At 33.7% G+C, this 21,899-nt stretch overlaps 4 protein-coding genes across 5 annotated transcripts; all 4 read left to right on the top strand.

Annotated features, from left to right (window-relative positions):
• The first annotated feature begins 605 nt into the window (after nucleotides 1-605).
• Nucleotides 606-9,632, top strand: LOC145314442 (uncharacterized). Its single transcript, XM_080154335.1, has 5 exons — nucleotides 606-724; nucleotides 7,033-7,359; nucleotides 7,559-7,654; nucleotides 8,031-8,243; nucleotides 9,092-9,632. The coding sequence occupies exons 1-5, from the start codon at nucleotides 621-623 to the stop codon at nucleotides 9,615-9,617; spliced, it is 1,266 nt and encodes a 421-aa protein (XP_080010461.1). The 5' UTR covers nucleotides 606-620; the 3' UTR covers nucleotides 9,618-9,632.
• Nucleotides 9,633-9,908: 276 nt separating this feature from the next.
• Nucleotides 9,909-11,544, top strand: LOC145314443 (zinc finger protein 711-like). 2 transcript variants are annotated; one of them, XM_080154338.1, is made up of 3 exons: nucleotides 9,909-10,425; nucleotides 10,767-11,063; nucleotides 11,257-11,544. In XM_080154338.1, the coding sequence occupies exons 1-2, from the start codon at nucleotides 9,937-9,939 to the stop codon at nucleotides 11,040-11,042; spliced, it is 765 nt and encodes a 254-aa protein (XP_080010464.1). In that variant the 5' UTR covers nucleotides 9,909-9,936; the 3' UTR covers nucleotides 11,043-11,063; nucleotides 11,257-11,544. The 2 variants fall into 2 exon arrangements, with proteins under 2 accessions (XP_080010464.1, XP_080010462.1); XM_080154336.1 differs by having other exon boundaries at nucleotides 10,767-11,544.
• LOC145314441 (uncharacterized) lies at nucleotides 11,540-16,795 on the top strand. The gene is made up of 10 exons (XM_080154334.1): nucleotides 11,540-11,584; nucleotides 12,325-12,460; nucleotides 12,769-12,844; nucleotides 13,157-13,448; nucleotides 13,733-14,305; nucleotides 14,539-14,812; nucleotides 15,112-15,258; nucleotides 15,622-15,725; nucleotides 16,061-16,125; nucleotides 16,527-16,795. Exons 2-10 carry the CDS (start codon nucleotides 12,380-12,382, stop codon nucleotides 16,628-16,630), a joined length of 1,716 nt encoding a protein of 571 aa, XP_080010460.1. The 5' UTR covers nucleotides 11,540-11,584; nucleotides 12,325-12,379; the 3' UTR covers nucleotides 16,631-16,795.
• Nucleotides 16,796-16,797: 2 nt separating this feature from the next.
• Nucleotides 16,798-21,868, top strand: LOC145314438 (uncharacterized). The gene is made up of 9 exons (XM_080154332.1): nucleotides 16,798-16,872; nucleotides 17,053-17,189; nucleotides 17,330-17,480; nucleotides 17,742-18,202; nucleotides 18,575-18,734; nucleotides 19,364-19,896; nucleotides 20,273-20,730; nucleotides 21,119-21,279; nucleotides 21,692-21,868. Exons 2-9 carry the CDS (start codon nucleotides 17,060-17,062, stop codon nucleotides 21,831-21,833), a joined length of 2,196 nt encoding a protein of 731 aa, XP_080010458.1. The 5' UTR covers nucleotides 16,798-16,872; nucleotides 17,053-17,059; the 3' UTR covers nucleotides 21,834-21,868.
• Nucleotides 21,869-21,899: the final 31 nt, after the last annotated feature.

The raw sequence follows: 21,899 nt of genomic DNA, 5'->3' as shown, positions 1-21,899 counted from the left end.
GATTTAAAAGTTAGAAAATATTCATATCTCTGCCGCTATTGTCACAAACCTTTGATTAATTACCAAGTCTTAAGAGAACACACATTCAAGCACATAGAAACCAAAGATATTTGTCTTGTTGGACAAAATGTTGAGGATTTGAAACTGTTGGAAAGAATTGATGTAGAAGGAGATACATTTGTTGAAGAAACAATTTCTGATGGGTAAGATTTTTTTTATTTTCAACTAGTGCGTTTAAATACTTAGATTATTGGTACTTCAAATGTTAGTTAGTCTAGATAGGTTTTTTTAATTCTTGTTTTTTTGCATTTCATTGAACTTTCAATCTGTATACAATATATACAAAATACTTACTGAAGTTTAATTGTTCAAACTTAAATAAATGGGGAAAGTACATATATTACATTTATTATACTTATGAAATTTATTTGTCCAAACAACTAACTAGTAAACTTAAATGGATTGTGAAAATACATAGAAAGTATTTTTAATGAATCTATATTTAATACATTGTTTTGAAAAGTCCATAAATCAGAAGTCGAATTGATAATAATAGTTCAACACTTTCTCTAACAAAAATTCATTAAAACTTGAAATATAGGGATGACAATGAAATAGACATGGAAAATATCTTCAATGACACAGTGGATGATTTTGTTTGTGATTACTGTGGAAAAGAATTTCTATGCAAGAAGAGCCTAATCTCTCATCAAATATCTCACAGGGATGATGGCATTTTAACAACCTGAAAAATTACATTTATATTGCTGTCAAAACTACAATTTTTGACAGATGGACCACAAACAAACATTTTTATGTTTATTTAGAGCTAAGCTTGGTGAAAAAGGAGAATAGTGGATTTTATTGTTTATTTGTCAGTTGCAGAGGTTTTATTTTTTAATATCGAAGCTACTTTATAATTCACTTTGTCTGTCCGTCAGTCAGTCAGTCCGTAACGCTAATCACGTAATGGGGGAAACGTGATTATCTCGGCTCCTATTCAAGATAGCCAGCTAAAATTTTTAGTGAAGATTCTTATGACATATGTCCATCTGTCTGTTATTTGGGGTGCTAGATCGATTCCTAGATTTTTACGTTTTTGTGATTTTCTCAACTCCTTTTCAATATAGAGGGCTGAAATTACTAGGGATGGAATATACTCATGTTCTACATATTTCCATGAAGTTCCTTTAAAAATTGTCTATTAATTGAGGTGCTAGATCGATTCCTAGATTTTTAAGGTTGCGTAATTTTTAAAGGTTTCGTGATTTCCATATTTTATCAAGTAAAATGGGGGATGTGGAAAATAACCATTTGGGCAGGGGGGGGGGGTTTTACTCGAGAACCCTTAGAGCTAGAGGGAGCTAATTTTGGATATAAGCTTCTATGGGGCCAAAGTTACTTTTAAAATTATCGTCGACCCCCCACCCCCCCCCCCAAAAATTTTTTTTTTTTTGGGGGGGGGGCGGGTGGATTATACTATAGGATGTTTCTCATAAACGACTTGAGATAAATGGAGCAAACCTTGGGATACAAGTTTTTTAGGCCTATATTTGATTTTAGAATTATCGTTGACCACCCACCCACCCCAAAACCCCTAATTTGGGGGTGGGGGGGGGGGGGCGGGTGAATTATACTATAGGGTGTTTCTCATAAACGACTTGAGATAAATGGAGCAAACCTTAGGATACAAGTTTTGTAGGCCTATATTTGATTTTAGAATTATTGTTGACCACCCACCCACCCCAAAACCCCTAATTTGGGGGGGGGGGGGGGTGAATTATACTATAGGGCGTTTCTCATAAACGACTTGAGATAAATGGAGCAAACCTTAGGATACAAGTTTTGTAGGCCTATATTTGATTTTATAATTATCGTTGACCACCCACTCACCCCCAAACCCCTAATTTGGGGGGGGGGCGGGTGGATTATACTATAGGGTGTTTCTCATAAACGACTTGCAGCAATTTTATTTTGGGTGCTACTCCCTTAGTTTTAGAGATAATTGGATGAAATCTTTTGGGCTGGGTCACTAATTACCCCAACTATTGGTATCTTTAAAAAAAACGGCTGCGAGATTGCCGTTTACCGCCGCCACCAAAAAGAGGGAGGTCATTTTCTAGTAAATCCCGTAAAGGTGTGTGTTATAAGGCCTAGAAATAGTAGTATAACGATAAGGTGCTCTATATATTTGTATTCCCTATTGAATAGAACAATAGGGAAATTTTTTTTTTTTTTGATAACCGTACCTGGAATATCTTTAAAAAATACGAAATTTCTATCAAACGCTTTGTTTGGCTCAAACTGACAAAAATTTAAAAAAAATATAATTATAGTAATAATGTTTTCTGTAGGTACAAGGTAAAGGTTAAGAACAATCTATACCATTAAACAAAGGAAGAAGTCATTCTTTACAGGTTGATTTATTATAATTATATTTTTTTTTATTTGTGTCAGTTTGAGCCAAACAAAGCGTTTGATAGAAATTTCTTATTTTTTTAAGATATTCCAGGTACGGTTATCAAAAAAAAAAAAAAAATTTCTTCCCTGTTGTTTTATTCAATAGGGAATACAAATATATAGAGCACCTTATCGTTCTACTACTATTTTTAGCCCTTATAACACACACCTTTACGGGATTTACTAGAAAATGACCTCCCTCTTTTTTTTGGAATCATTTGAGACCATGTTATTTTTTTCAAAAATTTTTTGCCTTACAAGCAACCCTGCGGGGGATTTAGTCATTTTTTTCAAATTCTTGAAGAAAAAAAAACATGGTCTCAAATGATTCCAAATTGCCTAATTCGGCAAGAAATGCAATAAAAAAATTTTTTTTGGTGGCGGCTGTAAACGGCGGCATGAGCGGCGGTCCCGCCGCCGTTTTTTTATAAAGATACCAATAGTTGGGGTAATTAGTGACCCAGCCCAAAAGATTTCATCCAATTATCTCTAAAACTAAGGGAGTAGCACCCAAAATAAAAGTCGAAACAAAATTGTAAGTAAAGGGGGGGGGGAGGGAAATGTGGTGACTCGTCACACGACATACCAGCAATTTTATTTTGGGTGCTACTCCCTTAGTTTTAGAGATAATTGGATGAAATCTTTTGGGCTGGGTCACTAATTACCCCAACTATTGGTATCTTTAAAAAAAAACGGCGGCGGGACCGCCGCTCCCGCCGCCGTTTACTGCCGCCACCAAAAAAAATTTTTATGTTATTTTTTTCAAAAATTTTTCGCCTTACAAGCAACCCTGCGGGGGATTTAGTCATTTTTTTCAAATTCTCGAAAAAAATAACATGGTCTCAAATGATTTCAAATTGCCTAATTCGGCAAGAAATGCAATAAAATTTTTTTTTTGGTGGCGGCGGTAAACGGCGGCGGGCGGCGGGAGCGGCGGTCCCGCCGCCGTTTTTTTTTTAAAGATACCGATAGTTGGGGTAATTAGTGACCCTGCCCAAAAGATTTCATCCAATTATCTCTAAAACTAAGGGAGTAGCACCCAAAATAAAATTCGAAACAAAATTGTAAGTAAAGGGGGGGGGGGGAATGTGGTGACTCGTCACACGACATACCAGCAATTTTATTTTGGGTGCTACTCCCTTAGTTTTAGAGATAATTGGATGAAATCTTTTGGGCTGGGTCACTAATTACCCCAACTATTGGTATCTGTTAAAAAAAACGGCTGCGAAACCGCCGCTCCCGCCGCCCGCCGCCGTTTACCGCCGCCACTAAAAAAAAAATTTTATTGCATTTCTCGCCGAATTAGGCAATTTGGAATTATTTGAGACCATGTTATTTTTTTCAAAAATTTTTCGCCTAATTTTTTTTGGTGGCGGCGGTAAACGGCGGCGGGAGCGGCAGTCCCGCCGCCGTTTTTTTTTAAAGATACCAATAGTTGGGGTAATTAGTGACCCAGCCCAAAATATTTCATCCAATTATCTCTAAAACTAAGGGAGTAGCACCCAAAGTAAAATTCGAAACAAAATTGTAAGTAGAGGGGGGGGGGGAATGTGGTGACTCGTCACACGACATACCAGCAATTTTATTTTGGGTGCTACTCCCTTAGTTTTAGAGATAGTTGGATGAAATCTTTTGGGCTGGGTCACTAATTACCCCAACTATTGGTATCTTTAAAAAAAACGGCGGCGGGACCGCCGCTCCCGCCGCCGTTTACCGCCGCCACCAAAAATTTTTTTTATTGCATTTCTCACTGAATTAGGCAATTTGGAATCATTTGAGACCATGTTATTTTTTTCAAAAATTTTTCACCTTACAAGCAACCCTGCGGGGGACTTAAGTCATTTTTTTCAAATTCTCGAAAAAAATAACATGGTCTCAAATGATTCCAAATTGCCTAATTCGGCGAGAAATGCAATAAAAAAAATTTTTTTGGTGGCGGCGGGCGGCGGGAGCGGCGGTCTCGCAGCCGTTTTTTTAAAGATACCAATAGTTGGGGTAATTAGTGACCCAGCCCAAAAGATTTCATCCAATTATCTCTAAATCTAAGGGAGTAGCACCCAAAATAAAATTGCTTGTATGTCGTGTGACGAGTCACCACATTTCCCCCCCCCCTTTACTTACAATTTTGTTTCGACTTTTATTTTGGGTGCTACTCCCTTAGTTTTAGAGATAATTGGATGAAATCTTTTGGGCTGGGTCACTAATTACCCCAACTTTTGGTATCTTTAAAAAAAAACGGCGGCGGGACTGCCGCTCCCGCCGCCGTTTACCGCAGCCACCAAAAAAAATTTTTTTATTGCATTTCTCGCCGAATTAGGCAATTTGGAATCATTTGAGACCATGTTATTTTTTTCAAAAATTTGAAAAAATGACAATCCCCCGCAGGGTTGCTTGTAAGGCGAAAATTTTTTGAAAAAAATAACATGGTCTCAAATGATTCCAAATTGCCTAATTCGGCGAGAAATGCAATAAAAAATTTTTTTTTGGTGGCAGCGGTAAACGGCGGCGGGAGCGGCGGTCTCGCAGCCGTTTTTTTTAAAGATACCAATAGTTGGGGTAATTAGTGCCCCAGCCCAAAAGATTTCATCCAATTATCTCTAAAACTAAGGGAGTAGCACCCAAAATAAAATTGCTGGTATGTCGTGTGACGAGTCACCACATTTCCCCCCCCCCCTTACTTACAATTTTGTTTCGACTTTTATTTTGGGTGCTACTCCCTTAGTTTTAGAGATAATTAGATGAAATCTTTTGGGCTAGGTCACTAATTACCCCAACTATTGGTATCTTTAAAAAAAAACGGCTGCGAGACCGCCGCTCCCGCCGCCCGCCGCCGTTTACCGCCGCCACCAAAAAATTTTTTTTTATTGCATTTCTCGCCGAATTAGGCAATTTGGAATCATTTGAGACCATGTTATTTTTTTCAAAAATTTTTTGCCTTACAAGCAACCCTGCGAGAAATGCAATAAATTTTTTTTTTTTGGTGGCTGCGGTAAACGGCGGCGGGAGCGGCGGTCCCGCCGCCGTTTTTTTTAAAGATACCAATAGTTGGGGTAATTTGTGACCCAGCCCAAAAGATTTCATTCAATCATCTCTAAAACTAAGGGAGTAGCACCCAAAATGAAATTACTGGTATGTTGTGTGACGAGTCACCACATTTCCCCCCCCCCCCCCCTTTACTTACAATTTTGTTTCGACTTTTATTTTGGGTGCTACTGCCTTAGTTTTAGAGATAATTGGATGAAATATTTTGGGCTGGGTCACTATTTACCCCAACTATTGGTATCTTTTATAAAAAACGGCGGCGGGACCGCCGCTCCCGCCGCCCGCCGCTGTTTACAGCCGCCACAAAAAAAAATTTTTTATTGCATTTCTCGCCAAATTAGGCAATTTGGAATCATTTGAGACCATGTTATTTTTTCGAGAATTTGAAAAAAATGACTAAATCCCCCGCAGGGTTGCTTGTAAGGCGAAAAATTTTTGAAAAAAATAACATGTTCTCAAATGATTCCAAATTGCCTAATTCGGCAAAAATGCAATAAAAAAAAATTTTTTGGTGGCGGCGGTAAATGGCGGCGGGCGGCGGGAGCGGCGGTCTCGCAGCCGCTTTTTTTTAAAGATACCAATAGTTGGGGTAATTAATGACCCAGCCCAAAAGATTTCATCCAATTATCTCTAAAAGTAAGGGAGTAGCACCCAAAATAAAATTGCTGCAAGTCATTTATGAGAAACACCCTATAGTATAATCCACCCGCCCCCCCCCCCCAAATTAGGGGTTTGGGGGTGAGTGGGTGGTCAACGATAATTATAAAATCAAATATAGGCCTACAAAACTTGTATCCTAAGGTTTGCTCCATTTATCTCAAGTCGTTTATGAGAAACATCCTATAGTATAATTCACCCGCCCCCCCCCCAAATTAGGGGTTTTGGGGTGGGTGGGTGGTCAACGATAATTATAAAATCAAATATAGGCCTACAAAACTTGTATCCTAAGGTTTGCTCCATTTATCTCAAGTCGTTTATGAGAAACACCCTATAGTATAATTCACCCGCCCCCCCCCCCCCAAATTAGGGGTTTTGGGGTGGGTGGGTGGTCAACGATAATTCTAAAATCAAATATTGGCCTACAAAACTTGTATCCCAAGGTTTGCTCCATTTATCTCAAGTCGTTTATGAGAAACATCCTATAGTATAATCCACCCGCCCCCCCCCCAAAAAAAAAAATTTTTGGGGGGGGGTGGGGGGTCGACGATAATTTTAAAAGTAACTTTGGCCCCATAGAAGCTTATATCCAAAATAAGCTCCCTCTAGCTCTAAGGGTTCTCGAGTAAACCCCCCCCCCCCCTGCCCAAATGGTTATTTTCCACATCCCCCTTTTTGTTGTATTTCACTGCTCTATAGTAATTTCTCCAGATATTCATTAATATATTTGAGCTTCGCTACTTATCGATGTTGTCATCCTTGTTTTTGTAACTTTTTTCTAAAAAACTGTATTTGATTAATTTTTAATGTTCACACAAATTTCTTGCAAAGAAATTTTTATCCCGTTTTAAAAATGTCATCGTTTGTTGACAGATATGACCCGTGCACTTGCGAATTTTGCGACGAAATATTCAGAAACAGAAGAAGTCTACGTTTACACATTAGAAAAATCCACAAAGCAACTTTTCATTGCAAAGACTGTGATTTGAAACTAACAAATCAACTCATGTTTGAGAGGCATGTTAAAGATTTTCATAAGGAATTATACAAAGGAAGGTATGATCTGAGGGTGAAGAGGTATAAGCATTTATGTAGGTATTGTCACCAGCCCCAAGTGAGTCACAAAGTATTAAAAGAACACACCTATCAACATATTGACAACAATGAAATTCAGCTTAATAACGAGGATTTTCCTTTAAGGTATTTAGTTTAATTTTTTTTTATATAAAAGAAAAGGTATTTTGTTAGAAATAATATGTCATAAAAATATGAATTTCAAAGTGTGATACATTTTTCAAAATAGTACGAGTCTAGAAATATCACAAATATATACTAAATTTGATAAAATATCTATGAGACAAAAATTGAAAAATCCACTAAAAAACATTTTTTTGTTAAGTGTTGGGACCGTGGAAGATAGTAATATGGTAGTAGAGAGTGAGGAAGAATATGACCAATCTGACCTCGAGAATGATATTAATGATACTCTGGAAAGGTAGGAAACAGTATCTAATTAAATCCAATATTTTATTCTGAATTTCAAATATACCTATTAAAGTTAATACCTAATTTACGTACGTATTTATGAAGGAAAAATCATTTTTACACGGATTTGGTATGTTTACGACTGTTTTTTACTGTCAGTTTGGACATTTTATATTAAAGCTCCTAAACTATACGTAGCACAGGAATTGTTCTTACATTTCCAAAAACTATAGCTTATTGCAGTTCTAACGATATGCAAAAAATGTTTCTACTATTAACACAAGCCACGCAATTGGAACATTTAAAAGGTCCACATTTCGCACACTCTTCACATATGAATAATTGAGATTGTTAAATTCTAGTGTTACAATTTTTCTTCTGATTAGGTTTGTAAATGATGAAGAATTAATAGCCGCTGATTTAGAAGAAGATCTCAAATTAAAAAGTAAAAGAGGAAGGAAAAGAAAAATTAAACCAAATCCAGAAACCAACATCAAGAGGTTGAGAAAGAAAAGAAAAGGTGTGAACAAATTAGAAGCTGAAACATCAGAAGATTTGAAAGAGGAGGATGGAATTGAATACTCTAATAATGAATTCAAGTAAGTTGAATACTCTTGTTGCCAGATTACTATTTTAAAAAGTGTTTAACCATTTCCGCATATTCTCAAATAGTGTTTAAAATACGCAAAAAGACTCATTTGCAAGTATGGAATTTTCACAATAGAGGGGTTTTGTTTGGATGATAGAAAAGCAAATACGGGGGTAGTAAGTTAGTGCTGTAGTAATCAGGGAGTAAGGGAGGGGACAATGGATCGAATATTCAATTTTTAGGAGTCTCAGACTTTGGGGACTGGCTTAAAGGGAATGTGCAAGAATTTAGCAGTTTCTGACTGAGTTTGGGGACTTGCGCATAGAATGCCGCTACTCGTTATGTATGTTTTGAATATTGCAGACGGGAAGAAGGGATAAGGGAAGTGGGGGGGAAGGGAAATAAACACTCGTTGTGTTAGTTTGGAATGTAGCAGACGGGGAGAAGGGAGAAGGGAGTGGGGGCAAGGGAAATAAACAGAATAAAAAGGGGCAGTCATATTCTTGCTAGCAGCTGGCCGGGTCCAATAATCTATCTTTTAATATAAAAATCACACCAAAAAACCTCAATATATTTCATCAAAAACAAGTTGTGATTTCACTTTACATGACGCTATGAAAATCTATTATTCAATTAACAATCCCTTTATAATTTCCTTTAAATTTATTGGATTAAACTGGATTTCATGCCCTTTCTTTGATAACTCTTATGTTGAATTAATTGCCCATTGTCCCCTCCCTTACTTCCTGTGTAGTAATAATGGGCTGTGTTCATGATTTGATAATAAAAAGATTGCTGAGTTGCTTTAGGAATATTGTCCTTTCTAACAGTAATATAGTTTTTTTTATTTATTTGCAGAGTTGAAGACACGATAACAACAAACGGTTCAAGCACAAAATACAAATGCTACGAGTGTGGCAAGAAATTTCCCAGCAAAACCTTACTCTCCGATCATATGACTCAACACGACACAGATCCCTGCTCTTGTGAGTTTTGTGATAAAGAGTTTCAGAACAGACGTGTTCTGCAGGGACACATTAGAAATTTACACAAAGTTACCTTTACATGTAAATATTGTACAACTCTTGTAAGTGGTCAAATTCAATTCGAAAAACATTTGAAAGAATTTCATATTGAAGATTTTGAAGGCAACTATGATACTTTAGTCACAAATGCTCCATTTATATGTCGTTATTGCTATTTACCTCAAGATAACCAAGATATGTTAAAAGAACATATTTTGAACCATAAAGAAAATAAAGAAATTTATTATTCAATGAAAGGAGATGCTATCAATGCAAAAGAAAATAAAGTTTTTGAAGGAAAGGATGAGCAAAGGATTTGCGACGTTTGTGGCAAGTCTGTAAACATAAGGAACGAATAGATTCTTTTTAACATGGATATATCAATTCTTTAGTTTGTTTCCATTTAGAAAAGGATGCATTCTGTCAGTAAATTATAAGTAAAAGTACCAAGAACATGTATAGATCTTCATTAATTAAAGTAAAAGAATAGAGGGGGCATAAGCTATATAAAACTCTGACCAAAGCGTCATAAATATAATCAGAATATAAAGCAATTTGCTAGCAGACAAATTTACAAAAAGGGTCTCCAACATTTGAGGCATGTAGTTGTCTGGATTATACATCTATACTTATACATTTATTCTTCTTTATAAAAAAAATCTATTTGACTGCAGGAGTATGCCAGCACACATGAAAAGCCACGTAGCCAACCCTCTATCCTGCCAAGAATGCAATATTGATTTTGAGGATAAACGAATGCTTCGCATGCACATGAAAAAACACAAAAGCAACGAAGTTGTTGCCTCTTGTGAAGAGTGCGGCAAAACATTTACCCGCCACGATTCTTTGAAAAATCACATGAAACTACATAAAAACGGCGGCGAAAAATTAAAGTGTGAAACTTGTAAAAGATCGTTTTTTACCAAAAAAGCTATGGGTTCACATGTTTGCAAGCATAATGCTTGTGATATTTGTGGGGAGAAATTTCAGCGCGTTAGGAATTTGACCATGCACAAAAAGGGACATTTTGGCGAGGAAATATTTCCATGCGGAAAGTGTGAATCTATATTTATAAGCAAGAAAAGATTGAGAGAACATGTCCGAGAGTTGCATGAAAAGGAGAAAAAGCATAAATGTGAAATCTGTGATAAGAGATTCATTATGAAGGTAAGCCTGTTAATTAAAGTTTTTAAGTGTTATCTAGGGACATATTTGAAGTAAAATATTGCATATTTTTTTTTTAAGTTTACCACTAACTCTTCAAAAACCAAAAATTTAATTTAAACCTGTCCTGAGGTCACCTGAGGCCTGCAGCACCTGAACCTGAAGGCCAAATAATTTTTTTTTTAAATATAGGGAAACTATATCCCAAAGGAAACTTTTTTGCCAAATAACGTTACTCATAGTACAAAACCAATACTCCCTGTTTACGCAAAAGTATCAGAACTCCGCCCCTTATTTTGTGTTGTAGTATTCATTCTGCAATGAATTTATTATTGGTTTTTCAGTCTGGCTTGGTTGAACATACAAGAACACACACGGGCGAAAAACCATATAAATGTGACATGTGTGAGATGGCGTTTACTCAAAAGGGTAACCTGGATACACACATGAAACTCCATAAAAATGAAATGCCTTTCCAGTGTGTTAATTGCAAACAGAGGTTTAGACAAGTGGGAGATTTGAAACGTCACAGAGAGTTCCAAAAGTGTGGCTTTACTCAAGAAGATTTTTATAATAGTTTAGATCCAAATAGTAAGTTGAAGAATGTCCAACCAGTTTAATATATTGATAAGATTAAGAGGGTCTTTTTTTCTGCAAAGTTGTGTGTAAGCGTTTCGTCAAATGCGCTTATTAGGTCAAACTGTTCTCAGTTTTGACCAAATGTATATTTATGAAATGGTCAAAATTAAAAACAGTTTGACTTAATTAGCGCATTTGACTAAACGCTAAAACACAACTTTACGGAAAATGCGTAAAAAATTACCCTCTTTTTAGATATGCTTCAGTTAACTTATATTGATATTAACAAGTGCCATATTGTGTAAATTGCCTTAGATTGTATATGTATAATTATTTTTTTTCTATTTTTATTCCTTATTCGATTTTAGTTTAGTCATGATGTCTTCTAAGTTACCTATAACTCAATACTCAAGAGTAGAAACTCTTATTTCAATATTTCTTCAGCTGAAGAAATTGTTTTAAGACTTAAACATAAAGAATTAATGATATTTTATTAATTTAATTTGCTATTTACATATTTATGAATTTACATTATTTCAGAAAAAAAATGCTCGTGCATTAAGCCATACTAATGTTTCTAAAAGTAAGTTTATCTTATTTCTTAATAAATTACAAAACTAAAAATTTTATAAGATTTTAATTAATAAATTTTTCTGCTTATTGAATTGTTGCTGCGCTACATATAGATGATATAATTCTTTTAGCATACAATAGAAAGAAAACTACAAACATGGAAGATTTTTTAACCATGCTAAATGACATAGACAAATCAGAAAGAAAATATACAAACATACTACAGCTGAGTGATGTAAAGTATGAGAGCAATGAAAGTTATGCAGAATTTTATAATAGGAATGATAAGATGATTTATTTTACTTCATATTTTAAATTTAAAATTACTGTTCCAATCTCTGAAACCGACACTAGTTGTCATTTTACATGACCCCCCTCCCTTGTACTATAAATTGTTTGATTATTGTATGTATGATTCGGGTTGGAATGTTGTAGTTTTTTCTAACTGACCTCCCCACCTTTTGGCTTTTGAAAATTTACAAAGAAAAATTGTCTTCCTCCCTGTATTAATTTATTGTAACCTGAGGTGAATTCTTACACAAATTTTTTTGGCTTACTGCCTCACTAAAACAGTGAGTCAAAATTATCCCCTCTAAGTTTTTAGCGAGCCTCACTAATTTTAGTGAGACAAAAGTTTTTTTTAAGAATCCATCTCAGATTGAACAGTTGTCTATTGTTCCTTTAATTCCTGACTTTATTGAAGGATTGCTAAAACCTTTTACTCATCTTTTATCCTATCTGGCTCAACAGATTTCGTGGCACTGTGTGTCACTTTCTAAAAAGATCTGGTTCAAGAATTAATCACATGGGCGGAGATATTATGCTTCTAGATGAAATTATATCACCAACTTTCGAGGATCTTATACTCGTGTGGTGTCTCGAAAAGGTGCATACAAAATGCCATAAAAGTAAAATTCGGAAAAAATCTAGGGTTAAATTTTAAAGTCACTTTAAAAAAATATGGATATCAATAGGGGTATAGTTGGAGCATGTAAAGTATCTATAAAACATCTAAAAACAGCAACAATTTAGAAAGACACTAACTTAGGGAAGCTAAGCATTATATAATATAGATATGCTCTTCGGGTTAAAAATAATTCTCATTCCTTTCTCCTTTATTATTGCATAGCTTTTTTTATCTACTTGTAATATAATAATATTATTCATGGCTTTATTGTATTTGAATGCTACTAGATTGATCCAAAACTGCCCTCAATAACAAACATTGAATTTGGTGAGAAATTGTCCGATGATGATACTACTTTAAAGGGATACTCTTAGATTTTAAAATACTAAATAATAATTACATTAAAGGACACGCCCTTTAAAGAATAACAATTAACTATAGCCTACTTTTTCTATTTATAATATGAATAAGATATACAATAACTTTCTACCTACATTCCCTCTTTTAATATCTCCAAATTAACCCAGCTTTTACATTTAATCCTTGGCCCATGTTATCAAATCTTCATAAAGTTTCATTATAATTTAACGTAACCTTTCTTGTTATATACAATTTTTAATCCTTATATGTTAAGTAAAATAATAGACATTTGAAAATCATAGAGCAATTTAAAGGATATACAAGAAGAAATATTCCAAAAGATTCCATTATTGATGGAGAATTGTACTCTAGAAATTAAATATGACGATGAAACTCTGTATAAGCTATCTAGTCTTGATGTAAAGAACGAAAAGGATAACAATGAAAACTTGCTAAAGAATGAAACAAAAGTACAAATCAAAGAGGAAGGTGACATTAACACAGAAATGGATGCCAATATATTAACAGAAAATGTCCTAAGTGATACTGAAATGAAATCTGATGAAATATCTGACATTCCTTCTCTTGAATATATTCACGATAAAAGGTAGGATTTTATAAGAAAAATATTTAGTGTTTTTAGTCTGTTGTAAATTCTAATCCTATTATATAAAGTAGTAAGCTTTTTTGTCTGTAGCAAAGGATCTCGCTAACCGCTGAACCAATATGTTTACAGTGAAGTTTCTTTAAGATCCAGGGAAGGTTTTTAGATATTTTAGGGGAGGGCATCTCCACCGTCCCAATAAATAATAACCCTACCACCTCCCACCCCCTACCTTAATTGTCCCTTAAGGCTTCTAGGGGCGTATCCGCTAGTATCATAAAATTCAGGAAAGATGTGCCAAAAATAAGCAAAACTAAACCGTTTCAATGTCAAGACTGTGGTAAAAGCTTTGCTTCTAACAAAGGTCTTATTCACCATGCTAAAAATCATCACATCCCAATACAACAAGAATATATCCAATGTGTATTTTGTGACAAAGAATTTGATAGTAATATATCTTTAGATAATCATATTGAAGCTAGTCATATGTTAACCTTAACAGGCAAAGAGTGTAATGAAAATATTAAAGGGCAAAATAAATTTGAAAATCATTTGAAAGACCATCATGACGAATATTATCAAAATTATTGTGAACTAAAAAGAAACGCAGGCTGTCATACCTGTTTATTATGCCAAAAATCATTACCATCTTATAGTGATTTAAGAAATCACATATTGCAACACAAAAATAACAAAGAATTAGATGTCCAAGACGCCGAGCCAAAAAAGCTGACAAATGCCAAAGACTTGACGAAACATATTTGCGATTTATGTGGAAAGTTTTTTAAATTAAAACATTTGAAACGTCACAAGAAAACACATCTTGTAGATAATTTACATTGTACAGAATGCGATCTTACCTTTCAGGCATGGTTAAATTAGTAAAGCTTTTATTATTATTTTATTTTATAAATTTTTCATATCTTGTTGTCTGAACCTTAAAATCTCGAAAAATTTTTGTCCAAATTTGTTGTAATTTTGAGGAAAGCGTTATAAATTTCTTGTGGAGGTTTTCTACTGTTTTTTTTCTGACATATCTGTACTCCCCTAGAGGCCAATGGCGAACTAGTGAAATATATAAACTATATTTAACCGTTAAGGACAGAAAAACATTTGTCGTCCATACCAGGAGCCACAAACCTCAACAAAAGAAAGCTTTTTGTGACAAATGCGGGCAAACATTCACGCAAGAATCTACCCTCAAATCTCACATGAAATTACATCTGTCGGAAAAAATGAAATGTTCCACTTGTAAAAGGTCATTTTATGACAAACAAGAGCTTTGGTCTCACGTGTGTAAACATTATGGTTGCGAAATTTGCGGGCAAAAATTTCTTAGAGCCAGAAATTTGGAAATTCATAAGAAGGTGATTATTCATTTTTACACCTGCGGCTGATTACTTAAAGTTGGGTTGTTGAATATATTTTTAGTTTAAAACAAAGGATTTTTTAAAATGAAATTTTAATTAGACCATAAATCAATTGTGTTCATGAAAATTTTACCCAGTACCATGGTCTAAAATAAAATAATTGGCCTAATTCGACAAGAAAAAAAAACAAATAATAGCCTACATGCAAAGGATTCGTTTCTATTTCAATTCTATGTGTCATTTAATCTTTATTATTACCTACCTTTGGTTTAAAAATTTTAAATAATGTTTTTTAGTGCCATGAAGGTCAAGAAGTATTCTCCTGTGACGTTTGTGAGTCTTTATTTCTTATAAAAAAGAAACTGACTAAACATGTGAGAGATCAACACAAGACTGAAAAGAAGTATAAATGTTATCTATGTGAGAAAAGATTCTTACTCAAGGTGATTATTTTTATCTATGAATAGTTTTTGATTATTCAATTTTGACATGTTGAATTATAGTTATTTTAGCTTTAAGTCTTAATATTATACATACATAAGATTATCCTATATTTTTTAAATTACGATTGACAGTATGATTGAAACTTAGCAACTCCACCAATACGCATATATCAAGCATTCTTCATTTGATTTTACTTTTTTACATTGAAAGACTTTTAAGCGTGTTTCTTTATTCAATTTTTGACATTATATAGGCGAAGTGTCTCTATAATCAAGTCCTAAAAATTTAAGTGTGTCTTTTAAACAGTATCCTGTAATTAAGCAGTTTTGCACTAATTTTGTTGTTATCCTTGTTTATTTTAGTCGGGACTAACTAGCCACATGTTGACACATACTGGTGAGAAACCATTCAAATGTGAAGACTGCGGGCTAAGATTCACGCAGAAAGGAAACTTGGACACACACAGGCAAGATTATTAGTTCATAATAACATAATATGCTTTTAATTAAATGGGGAAAAGTTGTGTGCTATTGTTGATTTGCTTAAACTCTTTTATGTGTATTAAGGTATTTTTAAGAAATTGCAAATAAGTAATGATTCTTAACAATATGTTCTATTTAATGCCAATCAATAAATATTAAATGCGGGATTTTTAAATTTCAAATTAGAGAAATATTTTTTTCTGCTTTTAATCCTTTTTTCTATATTAATAATATATTATATAAAAGTTCTTTTTGAATGACAAAATTAGTACCCGTTTTTAATAGGTATTACTTTACCCATTTTATCTGTTTACAACAGGAAGCTGCATACTACAGATGAAATGCCTCACCAGTGTACTGGGTGCCATGCAAAGTTTCGCCAGGAATTAATGCTTTAATTAGAATTTTAAAGAAATATAATCTAAATAAACACAAATATGACATATACTCATTACTCAACTCACCCGGTCATTATAAAAAGCTTGTTCTAAGAGCAGTAAAATATTTGAGAACAATAGACAAATTATAATAAGAGACATAAGCGCCAGCCTGATATGTTGTAGGTCTTGTTTGTCTTTTATTTTTAAGTCTTTGTAAAGGTTTCGTTACCACAAAATATATTATCCATTTATTTTTTCTTTGACTTTATCGAGGCCTTTGATAGTCAGTTGATGGTTCTTCTTGGCTATCAAAAACTAATTAGCGAAATATAAATTGTTATAGTCCATGATTTAAACTTTTTCACCCAGTTTTGTAAAAGTTATAATTTAAGCATTAACATTAGGCCGGAGAGTTGAAAAGACACCGAGAATCTAAGAAATGCGGATTTTCAAATGAAGATTTTTATAGTAGTCATATAAATGCCAATGGAATGAATGTAGAAAGTTAATGAAACATTTCATCACTTTTTGAAAAAAAATTTTGCTTTTTATACATGTAATTTTATCAAATTGCTATATTGTGATAACTTATTAGGTGCCATGATAAACAGTCTTCCAACTAACTGAATTTTTCTGACTTCCTTGTGAATATTGTATCACTTATTGATATTTTTTCAGATAACATGTAAATAAAATGTTTGTTTGATAAAATATACCATTGAAAATTTTATTAGTTAGCTTAATATCACAGGTAAAATTTATATTTTGAACATTAATAAATTGCTTAATTTACTTATGCCTATACATTTATGATTAAAACATATCAAGACATAAATACGAGAAGAAAATTCATTTTAAAATCTTTTTATTTCTCTTACGAATATGAAAACTTAAGCACTTAGACAGCTTGAAGTAATAATTTTTGTTTTAGACCCACTATGGACCATACAATAACCCTGAAATCCCTACCTCTGCGGGACTTGTCTGTGCAGGATTTTCTCGTGTGGAAGGAGAGTGTTCTTAAACAGTTGGAACAAAATATTGATCATGAACTTTTCCTTCCTGGTGGTTAGTAACTATTTGATTTATTGTTTAAGCTTTATCTATCATTGTTCTTGCTTTTTGATACTTAAATACCAAACACTTTGCTTTCATCTTTAAATAGATCCTCCCCTCTTTCCTGAGTAAAAGATTCCTGTTCTATCTAGGCTTATATCGTACCTGGAGTGCACTTAAAGATTGCGAGGATGGCCAGCGAATCTTGCAGTTGCACCCACAAGATCCTGCCAGGATTAAGCTGGAAGTTTTAAAAAATGAAAGTGGCGACTGCAAGCTTATGCTGGAGGATTTATTAATAGGGTAAGTTTTTTAATAAAAAAAGAATTTAGCTTATTTATTTTGAGATTAATGAACTAACACCCGTCAGGCTGTAACCTTTTGAACATGCAACTTTTTACCTTAAATTTTAGCGTTTAGTATGATCCAACAGTCTAACCCTTCCCGACAATTATTGTGCGCCAAACTGTTAAACTGTCTAATAAAATGTTTTTTTTATCTAATTTAAAATAAACACCAAGAATTAAGCATGATTTTATATTTCTAAAACTTTTTTTTGTTCAGGAGAAATAATCAATTAAATGAATTTATCGAAATGGTTTGTGATCTAACCAGTAATCTAAATGAAGAATCCGTTAAACAAAGTTGCTCATCATTCCAAAATATTCTTGATATAGTTGTTGAAAATTATGAATTCACTGAGAAACCTGAGAATATATTTAGCCTCAGTCATGTACAACTAATTGCTAATGAAGACTATAGTGATTTTTACAAAAGATTACGCTCAGAAATCTGTGATAAATTGAAATGCAAAGGAACAAAATCAAATGAATTAGAATTGCTTGAAGATGAATGTCTGTCGCCAACATTTGAAGAGGTTATTATTTTATGGTGTTTAGAGAAAATTGATAGAAGGCTGCCATATTTGACAAACCAAACGTATGGTGACAAATTGGTTGGGAATGTTACACTTACAGATCTACAAGAGGAAATATTCATCAATATTCCTCATCTTTTAGATTCAGGTAAATTGTTAGTAGTGACATTCTATAAATGTCTTCATATACATATTATTAACAGGATTAATAATACGCCCCTAGAGTCCTCTATGGTCACATTAGGTATAGGAGGGATGGGTAAGTCGACCCTCAACTTTCATTTTAAGATTTGAAAATAATAAGTAACAAAAGAGTATATTTTTTCCAGTGGAAATTTGGATTTGGTAGTTAGTGTAACCCTCCCCAAAATTTATATAAATCGTCCCTGGAACTAAAGGAAGATTCTCTGTAAAGAAGAACCATATTGGTTCTGTAGTTAATGAGATCCCAACAAACATCTTACTTTTATATTAAGTATAATATCAATTGGTAATGATTAACTCCTCTTTTTATTCCTAGATAAATCGGAGAAAATAGATGAAACAGAGGAAGTAGATGTTGATCCTAAAGATGAAATTTATGATGATATTAAACACTATGATGATTTTAAGAATAAGAGTGAGGAGGATCTGCTTGATTATGATTATATTCCTGAATTGGATGTTTTTCCTGAAATTAGGTAAATCTATTTACAATCCTTATACTAAAGTAACAGGATGTTTGTCTGTGTGTCTGTCTGTGTGTACCGAAGGATCTCGCTAACCGCTGAACCGATCGGGTTCTCCTTAACAGGGTAGATTCTCATATGTCCTGGGAAGTTTTTTAACTATTTTGGGGGAGGGTACTACCACCCTCCCAAAAGAAATGACAAAAAAATTGAAAATTTTCTTAAAATCTGGGAGACTTCAACGTCAAATAAGGTGGTATCGTACATAAAAAATTAACTTTAACAAACAAAAACATTTAAAGTGCCACTAGAGGCCTCTAGGGGCGTAGCCGCTAGTAAAAAATATAAAGTAAGATACCTTAGTAATTTGAATTCATTGATCGCAAATCATATGGTAATCAATTGGGCAAGATTATGGAAATTAAATTTTTTTCTACTTTAAAACACTTGCATTGTAAGGCATAAAAGAATTACAAAAATTTGCATCATTGAATTAATGTTAATTTTATAAATTTATGTTACAAAAATATCTTTAAAAAGTATTGTTTTCTACCTACTTTTTTTTACACTTTTTGACAAATATCAAAGTCATATTTCATTAGTAAATTGTATATAACCTTATAATTTTGTTATATTTTTAGTGTAGATAATTCCAATAAAAATGCAATCACATGTGGAGACTGTAATAAAGTATTTCCAAACAAAAAGAAACTGTGGGACCATGCCCGTAGTCACAGGCTGGAACCAAGCATTTGTGAATTTTGTGAAAAACAATTTAGGTGCAAAAAAGCTCTGATTGATCATATAAGCAAAAGACATAAAATAACATTTAAATGCACTTTATGTGAAGAATATTTGGTTGGTCAGGCAAAATATGAAAAACATTTAAAAGATAATCATGCAGAAGAATATAAAATATTTAGTAACCAAAAGAATAATTCCACAGGGTATTTATGTCGTTATTGTCAGGAATCTTTAAATAGTCAACAAGAACTGAGGAATCATACTTTAAAGCACAAAGAATTGAATGAAATAAGCTACACAGAGACTGGAATAAAAAAGCGAGGGCCTGTACCTAAAATCCCGGAGGATAAGAATAAAGAAGTTGTTTGTGATACCTGTGGAAAGCATGTTAAAATTAAAAGTATGAAGCAACACAGGAAACAGCATTTAGGTAAGGAAAAGAAATGTTTTCTAGATTAATATTTTAAATTGTAAAAGAAGTAGCTAACTGACTGTTATTTAGTCAGAAGATATTACTATGCCTTTCTTCTTTCCTCTAAGTTAAGTTTCCGTTCTATATTTGAGTACTTATCCTTATAAAAATGTCTATATGTTAGTACCGAAGGATCTTGATAACCGTTAAACCTATATGGTTCTCCTTTACAATTAAGCTTCTCATAGGTCTATAACGGGGAGATGGTTCCATCACCCTCCTAAGAGAAATCGCCCCTTAAAAAGACCCCCTCCCCCATCTTTACTGAATGTTGTATATTGTAATTAGTAAACTTGTTATTGATTTACTGATTATTGTTGACCTTGTTTTCTAGGTGAAATGTACTGTAATCCATGTGATTTGACATTTACTCTGAGAAAAGAATATCTAACTCACATGCGCGGCCACAAATCACAACTCAAAATGGCCGCCTGCGACCAATGTGGCCTGACTTTCAGCCACACCAACCACCTGCGGAAGCACATGAAAATCCACGAAAATGGCGGCGAAAAGATGAAGTGTGAAACGTGCAAGAGAACGTTCTTTGACAAGGATGAGATGGGTGCGCATGTGTGTAAACATCATGAGTGCGACATTTGTGGGGTCAAGTTTCTCAGGGCAAGAAACATGGAGTTTCACAGGAAAATTCATTTTGGAGAGGCAATATTCTCTTGCAATCAATGTGAGTCTTCATTTTTGAACAAGAAGAGACTGAGTGAACACATTAATTATCAACATAAACGAGAGAAGAAGTATCAGTGTGATTTGTGTGATAAAAGATTTTTAATGAAGGTAAATTTAATTTAATATTTAGTAGGTATTACTTCTTAGTTTGTATTTATAGATTATTTTAGAAATATTCTATGAATAATATCTTATATTATATTAATAATTAAAAACAAAGCCATGTATTTTACTTTTTCATTTGCATCAAAAAGATATAACAGGAATATAGGAGAGGACAATGGACTAAAAAAATATTCTTCCCATAAGTTATAATAGACAAAATCCTTACTTCACATTTCACAATTGTGAAATAGTTTGGTAAATGATATTGTGGGTTCAAAAGCCCTCTGCCAACCTTTAATGCGTTTTTTTACGCGCTTATCCCTTCTAAGTTACAAATAGACCATAGGCATTGCAAATAGTCATATTTACTAATAAAAAGCATTTTTTCCAGTCTGGTTTGGCCCAGCATACCCTGACTCATACCGGAGAAAAACCATTTGCATGTGTTGACTGCGGGCAAAGATTTACACAGCGTGGTAACTTAGATACTCACATGAAGCTTCACAGGGATGAGATGCCATATGAATGTGCTGGCTGCTCGGTTAAGTTCAGGTAACCTTACATATTTAATTTTCTATACTTTTTGAACATTTTTCTATAATGTAAGATTTGTTGTAAAGGAACTCGCTAACAGCTGAACCGATATGGTTCTCCTTTACAGTAAAGCTTTAATATGTCCATAGAAGTTTTGAAACTATTTTTTTTTTTGGGGGGGGGGCGGGTTAGCCCCACCCTCCCAATAAAAAATGACTGCACCCCCACCCCCTTCCCCTAACAAAAAAAAGAATATTTTTTATTATTTTTTCTTTTTAAAAACTAAAATTGAAAATGGGAAACGGACGACTTTACCCCTCTCTCCTTAAGTGCTCCTAGAGGCTTCTAGGGGGTGGGGGGGGGGGGAGGCAAACCCGCTAATTTATTACACAGACCCAAGGCTATTCTTAATCTTTATCCATGAATTTAGACAAGTTGGAGATCTGAAAAGACACAGAGAATTAAAGAAGTGTGGGTTCACTCAGAAAGATTATTACGGTCAAGAAGAACAAAATTTTATAAAATTGTTGCAGAGTGATGAAATTGCGCTAGACAGAAAAATTAATTCTTAAAAATAAAGCATCTACTTATAATTACATAGAAAAAGGTTTAATGTAGCACAATTAAAATTTAATTTA

This window comes from Acartia tonsa, chromosome 3 (assembly GCF_053477335.1).
Source record: "Acartia tonsa isolate MP-2025a chromosome 3, ASM5347733v1, whole genome shotgun sequence".
NCBI classification, from domain to species: domain Eukaryota; kingdom Metazoa; phylum Arthropoda; class Copepoda; order Calanoida; family Acartiidae; genus Acartia; species Acartia tonsa.
This window is presented reverse-complemented; position numbering and strand designations above follow the sequence as displayed.